At 48.7% G+C, this 13,140-nt stretch overlaps 1 protein-coding gene across 5 annotated transcripts in view; it reads right to left on the bottom strand.

Moving 5' to 3' along the window:
- Positions 1–13,140, bottom strand: part of NDST1 (N-deacetylase/N-sulfotransferase (heparan glucosaminyl) 1) — an 85,116-nt gene that overhangs the window by 12,956 nt on the left and 59,020 nt on the right. For all 5 annotated transcript variants that reach the window (XM_010850572.1, XM_010850571.1, XM_010850573.1 and 2 more), the window contains 6 exons: positions 10,788–10,942; positions 9,946–10,131; positions 8,060–8,188; positions 7,073–7,255; positions 3,143–3,239; positions 1,775–1,898 (listed from right to left, as the gene is read on the bottom strand). In XM_010850572.1, coding sequence (XP_010848874.1) covers positions 1,775–1,898; positions 3,143–3,239; positions 7,073–7,255; positions 8,060–8,188; positions 9,946–10,131; positions 10,788–10,942 — 874 coding nt within the window. The remainder of the gene's footprint in view (positions 1–1,774; positions 1,899–3,142; positions 3,240–7,072; positions 7,256–8,059; positions 8,189–9,945; positions 10,132–10,787; positions 10,943–13,140) is intronic.

Here is a 13,140-nt window from a genome sequence, read left to right as displayed (position 1 = left end):
TGCTTCTGACCCGGGAACCCTAGCACTGAGGGGAAGAACGCCCTCTGCTGCCTCCAGGCTGCAGGGTTTCCTTCCTGACCTGATGGTACTTTCTAAGCTGTTACTGTAGACCAGCAGACAAGGAGGGGAGGCAACTGACTGCCTACCATCTGTGCCCCCCAACTCTGCCTGCCTCATATGGGTGAACCTCACAGCTTCCCAGATGAACCTCCCACATCCCGCCCAGAGTGACTGTCCACACCAGTCCTCTGAGATCACCTCTAGGTTGAGGGCCCCTCAGAAAACAGTCCAGTACTCTTGCCTGAAAAATCCCATGGATGGAGGAGCCTGGTAGGCTGCAGTCCATGAGGTCACTAAGAGTCGGACACGACTGAAGCGACTTAGCAGCTGTAGCAGCAGCAGCAGAAAACAAAATAAACACTCCAGACCCTCCCAGGGGCACCTACTCATGCAAGACGGAGCTACAGCTTCAGCACTTTCTGGGAATCAAAGCCCACAGAGCCCGTCTTAGTCAAGGGCATAGGAGCCCTACTCCACCCTGTGAGGCGAGGTTTCTCCTGGGTGGTCCCAGGGACCCATTTATCAGAATTCAGAGTTACCTGGGGGCCTAGGGGATTTCTGTACCCCTACAAACAAAATATTTGGAGTGGAGCTGAGAAACTGTTAGTTCTCTCACATTTCCAAAATTTCTTTACAAAACAGCACCTTTATGTTCACAATTCATTGTTGGTTGTACCTAAAGAGAGAAAGCTCTGAGAAAGAAGCTTTTTTGCTAAGCTTGTAGCAAAGCCATCTGGCAGCAAACCCTGACTTAAGAATCTTACTTGGCATAAATGTTCACGTATTTTGCTACATATATATTAATAAACTTGCTAATGGGTGCTGCCCCAGACCTTGGTGAAGGTGCTGTTAAATATATTATGTCTCTCTAAATCTAGAAAGAGGTGACTTCCAATCATGCATCTGGTTACAGGGGATTTTAGATAAGAGATTGTGGCAGTATCGGAGAGAGAAAAAGACAGCTAGATTGCCTGACAGAAGACTGAACAATAGAAACAGAAATAAGCTGATGGAAATACACAGAGAAGTACCAGAAAACAAACAGAATAACGCCCATGAGGTCTCTACTCAGGTAAACCACAGACATAAAAATAATAAACAAGAGTAATACATGTATAAGGTTAGAAAAGACAAATAAGAGAGAGGTAAACATAAGAAACACGGTGTGAAAGCATCCCCCTAGCACCCACACCCTGGGGTAGCCTCTGGGGACAGCTTCTGGTAGGAATCTGCAACTCCAGCCACGTTCCCAGGAGACTCCCTGAAGACTTAACGAGCCACCTCTGAAGGGCTCACAAGAATGCCTCCTGCTCACACACAGTGGAAAGTCACACACAGTGGAAAGGGCCAGCTTTCCGGTCAGAACACCTGGATTTTAACCCCTGCTCTGTCCTCAGCTCTCAGGGCCTCAGGCGTGTCCCTCTTCTCTTCTCGGACTCGTGAAGGCAAGGAAGGGGATGGATTCTAACTTCTAGTATTCCCTGAGTCCAGGCAATAATATAAAGGGGCAAAGGGCTTCCTCATCAAGTGTCCCATCTGTGTGCAGGCTCCAACATCATGACTCAAGGGTCACTGGACTTTGTCCCTGTTTACAGGAACTGGCTGCGTGTGAGCAAGAGCCAGCTGCTTCCTGCTGTGTGCCTCAGCAGACCTGCTCCTTGGCAGCCTCCATGGCGGCCGTCCTGTCCCACTGCTGACAGAAAGACCCACTCACCAGTCGATGCCTTTGTGATAGTTGTGGCCGTTAAAAAACTGGATCTCCTCAAAGGTCTCAGAGCTGGGGTAGTTGCTGCTGAGGTCGGGGTGCATGCCCAGGAACAGATAGAGGGCAGTGGTGCCTGCAGGGAAGGAAGGCGGGTGAGACCTGGGCCCAGGCCCCCAGCGAAAAGACAGAGTCTGAAATCCTGAGTTCTGGTCCTGGCTCTCCGTTACTCACTGGGAGACACTGGAAAAGTCCCTTCTCTTCTCTGGGTTTAGTTTCCTCATCTCTACCATGAGGGAAACGTAATAAACTCAGGACAGGCAAATACAGAGCTTGCAGGTGGGCGCCCCAACTCTTGAACCCACTGCAGACATCACTAGCCCACCACAGCACTCTTCATCACGAAGACTTGGCCTCAGACCACTGCAGACATCACTAGCCCACCACAGCACTCTTCATCACAAAGACTTGGCCTCAGAATCCTTCTCAGCACTGTACTGTGGCATTCACATCCACTTGATTACGGTCCCCTCAAAACCCCAGAAGAAGATGGTTTCTGCTGGCCCCTTCAAGCCCTGGGCCTTGGTCCTCTCTGGCACTTGGGAGGAACTCAAGGACAAGGGAGTTCCAGACTCGCCAGTCTGCTGGTGTGAAATTCTTGAAGGGCTAAGAAATCTGGCCCAGATGCCTCCTCTTTGAGTACCCTTCCTTCACTCACACTCCCTCCCCATTCGACAGTACAGGGCTGACCCCCTCCCTTTAGAGAGTCCATTCCTTTCCTACACGGATCTACAATTAACATGCTCTAATGAGAGGTTTCAGAAGAGAAGAGACTACAGAGTTCGGTGGTTCACAGTATATATTTTGGGGGCACAGAGACCAGAGTTCCAGACCTGGATATACCATCTCCTAAGTAAATGTGTTAGAGAAAGTGACAAGTTCTGTGAGCCTCGAGTGTTTTTCCTGTAACGTGGGAACAGCCATCCATACCAAAGATGTGCATGTCACCACTGCAGACATGACTAACTTGTCACAGTCTCTCTGCCCTGACCCAGTTTTGCCAGGCACTGCTCAGTCTTGCAGAGCATCTGATCTGGGCTTCTCTGCTTGGACTCAGAAACTCCCAAGAGGACACCAAGAGAGCTCCCTGAGGCTGTGGTTCACAACAGGAGAATTTAATGCCCAACCTCTACCCTTCCCACCTCCACAGTGATGGGCAACTCATGGTCACCCCAGCTTCAGTCCCACTTCCTGGGAAACAGCGTGTAGATTACTGGGGAGTGGGACCAGGGCATGATGGTCTCCAGAATTCTGTGGATGGGACAGTAGGGGAAGCCGTCAAGACAGTAGGGGAAGCTGGTCAAGAGTGGAGAGACCTGCCTGTTTTCTGGGGGCCGATGATGAGGAGCTTTGGGAAGCGGTCACACGTCTTCTCCTTGGACCAGATGTCCTTATGGCGTTTGTCTTCGCAGGGATCCTAAAATGACGGTGGAAGAGACGTCAGGGCAGGCGGAAGAATGGACTCAGTGAATGGATTCCAGACTCCCGCTGCACATGGATGTGTGGCTCTCACAGCCCTGAGTGACAAGTGTAACTGCACATGTCCTTGTCACATCCCCCCCTCAGGACACTGAGCTACTGGTAGGCAGCAACGATTTCTGGTCAGTCTCCTGCTCCCAGACAAAGCCTTAAAAAATGCTCACCCCAGCACTTGGCACATAACAGGAGCTCACAGGCTCCTACTGTTGAATTTAAAAGTTCAGCAAGAGGTCAGAAAACTTTTTCTATGAAGTATTTCTATACTAAAAAATAAATGTTTATTAAATATTTTAGGCTTGGGTACTATCCGGTCTGTCACAACCACTCAACTCTGCTATTGGAGCTTGACAGTAGTCACAGACAGTATGTACAAGAATGAGCATGGCCATGTCCCAATAAAACTTTATTTACAAAAACAGACCACAGGCCATACTGACTTAAAAGCTAGGTTATAGACTCCTGGTCTGAACTGTGAGACCATCAATTCAAGCTTCTGCTCCTAGTTTTTGACAATCCCCACTGGGGAAGACAGCCAAAGTGGAGATGATGCTCAGTTGCAGAAGTGTCTGGTGGTGAAATTGAAGTCTGATGCAATAAAGAACAACATTGCACAGGAACCTGGAACATTAGGTCCATGAATCAAGGTAAATTGCACATGGTCAAACAGGATATGGCAAGAGTGAACATCAACATCTTAGTCAGTGAACTAAAGTGATGGGAATGGGCGAATTTAATTCAGATGACTATTATATCTACTACTGTGGGCAAGAATCCCTTAGAAGAAATGGAGTAGCCCTCATAGTCAAAGAAAGAGTCTAAAATGCAGTACTTAGGTGCAGTCTCAAAAACAACAGAAAGATCTCGGTTCGTTTCCAAGGCAAACCACTCAGCATCACAGTAATCCAAGCCTATGCTCCAACCACTAGTGCTGAAGAAGATGAACTTGAACAGTTCTATGAAGACCTACAAGATCTTTTAGAACACCAAAAAAAGATGTCCTTTTCATCACTGGGAAGTGGAATGTAAACATAGGAAGTCAAGAGACACCTTAAGTAACAGGCAAGTTTGGCCTTGGAGTACAAAATGAAGCAGGGCAAAGGCTAACAGAGTTTTGCCAAGACAACACACTGGTCATAGCCAACAACCTCTGCCAACGACACAAGAGACAACTCTACACATGGACATCACCAGAAAGTCAATACCAAAATCAGACTGATTATATTCTTTGCAGCCAAAGATGGAGACGTTCTATACAAGCAGCAAAAACAAGACCAGGAGCTAACTGTGGCTCAGATCATGAACTCCTTATTGCCAAATTCAGATTTAAGTTGAAGAAGTAGGGAAAACCACTAGGCCATTCAGATATAACCTAAATCAAATCCCTTATGATTATACAGTGGAAGTGACAAATAGATTTAAGGGATTAAATCTGACAGAGTGCCTGAAGAACTATGGATAGAGGTTTGTAACATGGTACAGGAGAGAGTGATCAAAACCATCCCCAAGAAAAAGAAATGCAAAAAGGCAAAATGGTTGTCTGAGGATGCCTTATAAATAGCTGAGAAAAGAAGAGTAGGGAAAGGCAAAGGAGAAAAGGAAAGATACACCCACCTGAATGCAGAGTTTCAAAGAATAGAAAGGAGAGATAAGAAAGCCTTAAGTGAACAATGCAAAGAAACAGAGGAAAGCAATAGAATGGGAAAGACTAGAGATCTCTTCAAGAAAATTAGAGATATCAAGGGAACATTTCATGCAAAGATGGACACAATAAAGGATAGAAATGGTATGGACCTAATAGAAGCAAAAGATATTAAGAAGAGGTGGCAAGAATACACAGAACTGTACAAATAAGATCTTAATGACCCAATAACCACAACGGTGTGATCACTCATGTAGAGCCAGACATCCTGGAGTGTGAAGTCAAGTGGGCCTCAGGAAGCATTACTATAAACAAAGCAAGTGGAAGTCTTGGAATTCCAGCTGAGCTATTTCAAATCCTAAAAGATGATGCTGTTAAAGTCCTGCACTCAAAATGCCAGCAAATTTGGAAAACTCGGCAGGGGCCACAGGACTGGAAAAGGTTGGTTTCCATTCCAATCTCAAAGAAGCACAATGCCAAACAATGTTCAAACTCCTACACAATTGCATTCATTTCAAATGCTAGCAATGCAATGCTCAAAATCCTTCAAGCTAGGCTTCAACAGTACGTGAATGAAGAACTTCCAGATGTACAAGCTGGATTTAGAAAAGGAGAGGAACCAGAGATCATACTACCAACATTTGTTGATCATAGAAAAGGAAAAGGAAAAACCAGAAAAACATCTACTTCTGCTTTATTGACTACACTAAAGCCTTTGACTGTATGGAACACAACAAACTGTGGAAAATTCTTAAAGAGATAGAAATACCAGACCACCTAACCTGCCTCCTGAGAAACCTGTATGCAGGTCAAGAAGCAACAGTTAGAACTGGACATGAAACAACAGACTGATTCAAAATTGGGAAAGGAGTATGTCAAGGCTGTATATTGTCACCCTGCTTATTTAACTTACATGCAGAGTATATCATGCAAAATGCTGGGCTGGATGAAGCATAAGCTGGAATTAAGATTGCTGGGATATGCAGATGACACCACCCTAATGGCAGAAAGCAAAGAGGCACTAAAAAGCCTCTTGAGGAAGGTAAAAGAGGAGAGTGAAAAAGCTGACTTAAAACTCAACATTCAAAAAATTATGATCAAGGCATCCAGTCCCATCACTTCATGGCAAATAGATAGGGGGAAAAAATGGAAAACAGACTTTATTTTCTTGGGCTCTAAAATCACTGTGGATGGTGACTGCAGCCATGAAATTAAGACGCTTGCTCCTTGGGAGAAGTCATGACAAACCTAACAGTGTGTTAAAAGACAGAGACATCACTTTGCCAACAAAGGTCCATACAGTCAAAGCTATGGTTTTTCCAGTAGTCATGAGCGAATGTGACAGCTGGATCATAAAGAAGGCTGAGGGCCAAAGAAGTGATGCTTTCGAACTGTGGTGCTAGAAAAGACTCTTCAGAGTCCCTTGGACTGCAAGGAGATCAAACCAGTCAATCCTAAAGGAAATCACCCTGAATATTCATTGGAATGACTGATGCTGAAGTTCAAATACTTTGGCCACCTGATGCAAAGAGCAGATTCATCAGAAAAGACCCTGATGGTGGGAAAGATTGAGGGCAGGAGGAGAAGGGGGTGACAGAGGATGAGATGGTTGGAAGGCATCATCCACTGACTCAATGGACATGAGTTTGAGCAAACTCCAGGAGACAGCAAAGGACAGGGAAGCCTGGTGTGCCACAGTCCATGGGGTTGCAAAGAGTTGGACACGACTAAGCAACTGAACAACTGGGGCAGACTTCCTGAAGGACTGTCCCTTAAGCTCTCTGACTTTTCCTTTCCCAGGCTCAGAGCCTGCTGGAGTGAGAAGTTCTATGATGCTGTTTTTCACAGGCTGTGTATGAGTGTGCATTCACATAAGTTCTGCATGGGAGGTCTCACGTGCACAAGAACAAGTGACAGCGCCCCCGCTGGTGAGCAAGTGTACAGCCGGTGAGCAAGTGTACACCGGGTGAGCAAGTGTACCCCTGGTGAGCAAGCATACACCTGGTGAGCAAGTGTACCGGAGTATGAGGGCCTGAGGACTGAGTCCCTGAGCCTGTGCCTGGAGTGCAGGCCTGTGGGTGGTGGGCCTTCCCTCCCTGCAGCGAGGCATCTAGACCACCAGCCCCACTCACCTGCCAGAGCGGGTCCTTCTCCTCGGAGAAGATCTGGAAGTACTTCTGGGCCAGCTGCACCGGGGGCAGCGTCTGCAGCCGGAGGTTGGTCCAGGAGTGCAGGAAGCGCACCAGGTGCTTGAAGGTGTACAGGCCCAGGCGGTCATTCCCGTAGTTGGACAGGTGTGTCATGAAGATGCTGATCTGCTCCAGGGAGGGAAGATGGGAGGCACGGGCTGTCAGCCTCTGAGCCTCCTTCACTACCTTCACCCCCACTTCTGACCCGCTGGCCGTGCTTAAGCTTATGGTGCCACTCGATGACCAGTCCACAGTTCACCGGGGCCATCAGTAAACTTGCCACGTGACCTGGGACTACGTGCACCAGGTGAATCCAGTCTGACACCAAGCACAGCAGCCCCGAGAGGGAAGCAGACCTCCTGTGCAGACACGTGGGTGCTCTTTTGTACTTTTTTGGCAGGAAGGTGAGGGGGTACATGAACCATGAGGAATACACGGTTACCCCACAAAGCTGTTAACACCACCACTTGATATCTATCTAACATTATCAAAGCATGGATGATTATTTACATTTTACAGATAAGGAAAGAGAGGCCCAGGAAAAGAGGTGAAAAGTTTAAAATGCACTCTACGTCTATAGCGAGTGCCTTTTAAACTATATATATATCAGTACATATATATCAATGTATACAGATAGTGATATATAGTTTAACATATTCAGTTTATTATGTATGTTAATTGCAATATTTATATATTTATACACACAAGGATTGGAAAAAGAACGTGGACAAAAATGCCAACGCTACTGTACAGAAGTACAAGATGATAGAAGGAAACTGAGACTGCTCAGATGCTCTGCAAGTGGGGGCAGGGCCGGGGCTGGAAGGCGGGCTTTCTAACTCCCAGCTGCACACCTGCTCCTGCCCTCCCCCAGGGATGGCAGGCCGGCAGCCCCTCCTCACCGCCAGCCAAGGGCTGGGGAGCACTCACAGGGTTCAGGAGCACGGTCAGGAAGAGCTCGCCCCCATTGATGATCTTGTCCAGCTCACTGGATCCACCCGGGTACTCGTTGTAGAAGATGGTGTGTGTGAAGAGGCCGCAGGTCTGCCGCGGGAGGACCTGGGGATGGGGCGGGAGAGGAGCTATGGTTTCTCCAGGTCCGCGCGGTGGCAGGCAGGGTGTCTCCTCAGAGAGGCAGCCTCCTGTGTGACCACACAGCCCCCACCCTTGGGGGTCTTCCCCACCAAAGAACGTCTGCCGCCCGTGACAGTCCCCCAAGTGAGCCCACCCGGCCTTGCCTGTTTACATACGTAAATACTTTTCATATTTCTCTGTACAAAATGAGCAGACTCCAAGGCAATAGGGACTGGCAAGGGAGACTCTTTCTGGCAACCTGGCCTGTGTGCCCAGCAAGGGCCCCTTCCCTCTCTAGAGCAGCACCCCCAGGCATGCTCTGTGACTCCTTTCCTGGCTTTAGCACTTGCCTCATGGCACTCTTGGCTGTGCACTGATTTAGCTGTTTCTTATGTGATCCACCCTCTCCGTCACCACCTTCATCCCCAGAGTCAGTAGGAATGCCTTAAAGGAGGACGTCAGTGGACAGATGGATGGAGGTGTGACTCTGGCTTTCCCATAGCTGCCCATCTGGACTGATGAGAACTATCCAGCCACTCCAGAGGCTGAGGTCAAAAACTGGGAATAATCTTTCTCTCTCTTATTTGCTATATCCAACTTATCAGCAGTTCCTGTATGCTCTAACTACTAAATAAGTCCAGAATCTGATCACATTCCAGCACCGCACCCTGGGCCATCCACTGTACCCCAACCGGAAGACTGCAGCAGCTTCCACCTGCTCCCCACTTTATCCCCTAGCAGCCAGAATGATAGAAATCCTTTTAATATATGAGTCAAGTCATCAGAGCACTCCATTCAAAACCCTCCCACCACAGACTAAAAGCTAAAGTCCATCCAGGGGTGTTATATTGCCCTACATGACCTGGTCCACCAATCACCCTTCTGACCTCATCTCCTGCCACCTCCCAACTTGTCTTCCAGCCACAGTCGCCTGCTGGTTGGTCCTCAAAACCACCTGCATAAGCTTGCCTCAGGGCCTTTGCGCGTGTTTTCTCTGCCATGCATGCTCTTCCTCATGCAGCAGCATGGCTCCATCCCCAAAAGGCTCTCCCTAACCATCTTGTTTAAGTTTCTTCTCTTGCGGCACGCATGCTAAGTCGTTTCAGTCGTGTCCGACTCTGTCATTCCTACGGACCACAGCCCTCCAGGCTCCTCTGTCCATGGGATTATCCAGACAAGAATACTGGACTGGCCTGCCAGGCCCTCCTCCAGGGATCTTCCCGACCCCGGGATCAAAGCCGTGCCTCTTACGTCTCCCTGCACTGGCAGGCAGGTTCTTTACCACTAGCACCACCTGGGAAGCCCTCTCCTCTTCTGAGCACACCCTGTCTCCATCCCCCTGCTTGATTCTTCTCCACAGCACTTATACCATCTGACCATTATACACGTTACACAGTTATGAATGCACTGTCTCCTGTCACTAGAATGTCAGGTCTACAAAGGTGGGGACTTCTGTTGACTTTGTGCATTTCAGTATTCCCAGTGTGTAAAAAAGGGACAGATACATTTCACGTAAGCCAACAAATGGATGAGACAGAGGCCTGTCCCAGGGCCTCACCAGAGACCTCTTAAAAAATGTTCATCCACCTGATCCTGTCACAAAAGCATAAGAGTCGCTCACTAAAGAGGCAGACTGGCCTCCTCCCTGCCTGGGATAGAGAGCCTCAGGTGACAGAGAGGACAGCAGAAACCTCTAACCAGGTCCCCAAAGTCCTGCCTCTCAGGCTCCGGGCCACACTCACCATGATGCCGTTGTGGATGAAACCACGACGGTAGCGGGCTGGCTTCAGGTGGGGGTACTCCTCCGTGCTGGTCACGCGGATGTTCCACACCTGCTTCCAAGCCTCGTAGAGCTGCACGTGCACAGGGTACACGCCCGAGTGGTGGGGTGCCACCGCGTACCCCATGTCTGTGGGAATGCCGTGCTCCTGGGGAGAGGAGGCCCAGGGCAGGGTGAGCACAGGGTTCCTGCTCCTCTGGGCCTTACTTCCCCTTTGTAGGGCAGGGGAGAGAAATCAGAGACTAGGCAAGGCAAGGCGGCAGGTCCGAGACCTTGAGGTGCAGATGGGGAAGCTGAGGCTCAGGGCCCAGAGTCTCGGAGGAACCCGGCCGAGCCGGGGCTTGAGCTCTCAGCCCAGCACTCACTTCCTCCTGCTCCAGGAGTGAGAAGCAAGGATGGGCACCCCTCTGCCTTCGTGGTCTCTATGACTGGCTGGTAGCTCAGGGGGCACCAGAACCAGGCCTTATTCTCTCCTTGCTGGGCACGTCCTGGAGCTGTCCAGGGCTCCTAGTCTAGCCCAAGACAAGAGCTTGGGCTCTGGAAGCCAACAGTCCTGGGTTTAAGTTCTGGTTAGACCTCTTATAAGCTGGGGTGGCCTCCCCGAGCTTCCGTTTCTTATCTAAAATGATGCTATCGAGATACCAGGCTCTTGGGTATCAATGAGTCTTCAATGAGACAGTGGCTATAAAGATGTTAATAAAAAGCTGTCACATGGAACTGCAAAAGCAGCGGGAGGCCAGCAGTTCTGACCCCCAGTCCAGCCCCAAGCCCACCCGGCTCTGCCCTGTAGGGAATCTTACTCACGACAGCGAACTTCTTGTTCAGGGCCATCTGCTCAGCCAGCACGGACTGGTTGTGGAAAAGGTGGGGCTGCATGTGGCTCCACATGTGGGGGAACCACCAGAACTCCTTCACGTATGACAGTAGCAGGTCATCCCCCGCATCCTCAGCATCAGTACCTATAGCCCAAGCACAGGCTGCTCAGCCCAGCCCACCTGCCTCAAGGCCCAGGGATGGGCGTGGAAGGCCACTGCCCACCCAAAAGTTGCTCAAAGCAGTTCTAAGAGCTACAGGGCAGCACAGACAGAGCCCCAGTCCAGGTCCTGGAACCATGTGGCCTTGAGTCAGTGGATGACTTCGGCCAAGTTCTCCCCGTATTTGGGCCCTCAAGGTCTGTCTGTGCGATATGCAGTTCAGATACAATGATCCCAAGGGTTTCCTCTAGCTCTGACTTGCTTGCTGTGATTTTATTCCTGTTTTTCTGTTGGGCTATCTTTTACTTATTAACTTATAGATGTTTCTTGTATATATATATACAGGATGTTTAAGCTGTCTTGTGTATATCACCACAACTACCTCTGATATGCTAAGGGTTGTGTGTGTATGGCTCAGCCATGTCTGACTCTTTGCAACCCAATGGACTGCAGCCTGCCAGGCTCCTCTCTCCATGGAATTTTCCAGGCAAGAATACTAGAGCAGGTTGCCATTTCCTACTCGAAGGGGTGGAACCTGAGTCTCTTGTGTCTCCTGCATGAGCAGGCAGATTCTATACCACTAGTACCAGCCGGGAAGCCCCGTTCAGGGTTAAGAACATAAAAATGCTGACAAACAACGCAGTGTTGCTCTTCTTTGGCTTTGGCGCTAAGCTGCAGACTTTCCTCCCAGAGCTGCAGACTAGGAGGGTTTGCCTAGGATTTAAGAGAGGCTGTCCTCACTGTGGCCCAAGCAGGTGGCAGCTCAAGTGAATACTCACTACAGATGACCACTCATGGGCTCTTCCCTCCTGCCCAGTCCTGAAGGGTAGCATGTGAGGAACAAGGGAAAGTCACCAAGAGGAGGGCAAGTATGAACCAGACAGCCCTCAGCCTTCAACCTCAACACTTAAGACATGAAAATAAACTCATTCCAGGCAAAGAACAGATAAAACCCCACAAGAACAACTAAATGAAGTGGAGATGGGCAACCAACCTGAAGAAGAATTTAAAGATGCTGAAGTGTGAGCTGCTCAACCTTGCCTGACTCTTTGCGACCCCATGGATTGTAGCCTGTCAGGCTCCTCTGTCCATGGAATTCTCCAGGCAAGAATACTGGAGTGGGTTTTCATTTCCTTCTCCAGGGGATCTTCCCAACCCCGGGATCAAACTCAAGTCTCCCTCATTGTGGGCAGATACTTTACTCTGAGCCACCAGGGAATAAGAATTTAGAGTAACGATAGTAAGCATGATTCAAAATCTCGGAAAAAGAATGGAGGCATAGATCATTAAAATACAAAAGATGTTTAACAAAGAGCTAGAAGATTTAAAGAACAAACAGAGATGAAAACAATACAATAATTGGAATGAAAAATACACTAGAAGAAATCAATAGCAGAGTAACTGAGTCAGAAGAAGTGAGCGGAAAGACAAAATGATAGAAATCACAGCCATGGAACAGAATAAAGAAAAAAAAATAAAGAAATGAGGACAGTCTCAGAAATCTCTGGGATAATATTAAATACACCAACATTCGCTTTATAGGGTCCCAAAGGAGGAGAGAGAGAGAGAAAGGGACTGAGAATATATGAAGAGACTATAGCTGAGAAGTCTCCTAACATGAGAAAATAATCACCCAAGTCCAGAAAGAATCCCATACAACATAAACCCAAGGAGGACCATAAACCCCCCAGTTCAGTTCAGTCGCTCAGTCGTGTCCGACTCTGCGACCCCATGAATCGCAGCACGCCAGGCCTCCCTGTCCATCACCAACTCCCGGAGTTCACTCAGACTCACGTCCATCAAGTCAGTGATGCCATCCAGCCATCTCATCCTCTGTCGTCCCCTTCTCCTCCTGCCCCCAATCCCTCCCAGCATCAGAGTCTTTTCCAATGAGTCAACTCTTCGCATGAGGTGGCCAAAGTACTAGAGTTTCAGCTTTAGCATCAGTCCTTCCAAAGAAATCCCAGGGCTGATCTCCTTCAGAATGGACTGGTTGGATCTCCTTGCAGTCCAAGGGGCTCTCTAGAGTCTTCTCCAACACCACAGTTCAAAAGCATAAATTCTTCGGCGCTCAGCCTTCTTCACAGTCCAACTCTCACATCCATACATGACCACAGGAAAAACCATAGCCTTGACTAGACGGACCTTTGTTGGCAAAGTAAAAGTCTCTGCTTTTGAATAAA

This window comes from Bison bison, unplaced genomic scaffold (assembly GCF_000754665.1).
Source record: "Bison bison bison isolate TAMUID 2011002044 unplaced genomic scaffold, Bison_UMD1.0 scf7180017864291, whole genome shotgun sequence".
Lineage (NCBI taxonomy): Eukaryota > Metazoa > Chordata > Mammalia > Artiodactyla > Bovidae > Bison > Bison bison.
The sequence above is the reverse complement of the archived record's forward strand: the minus strand, read 5'-3'. Positions and strand labels throughout refer to the sequence as shown.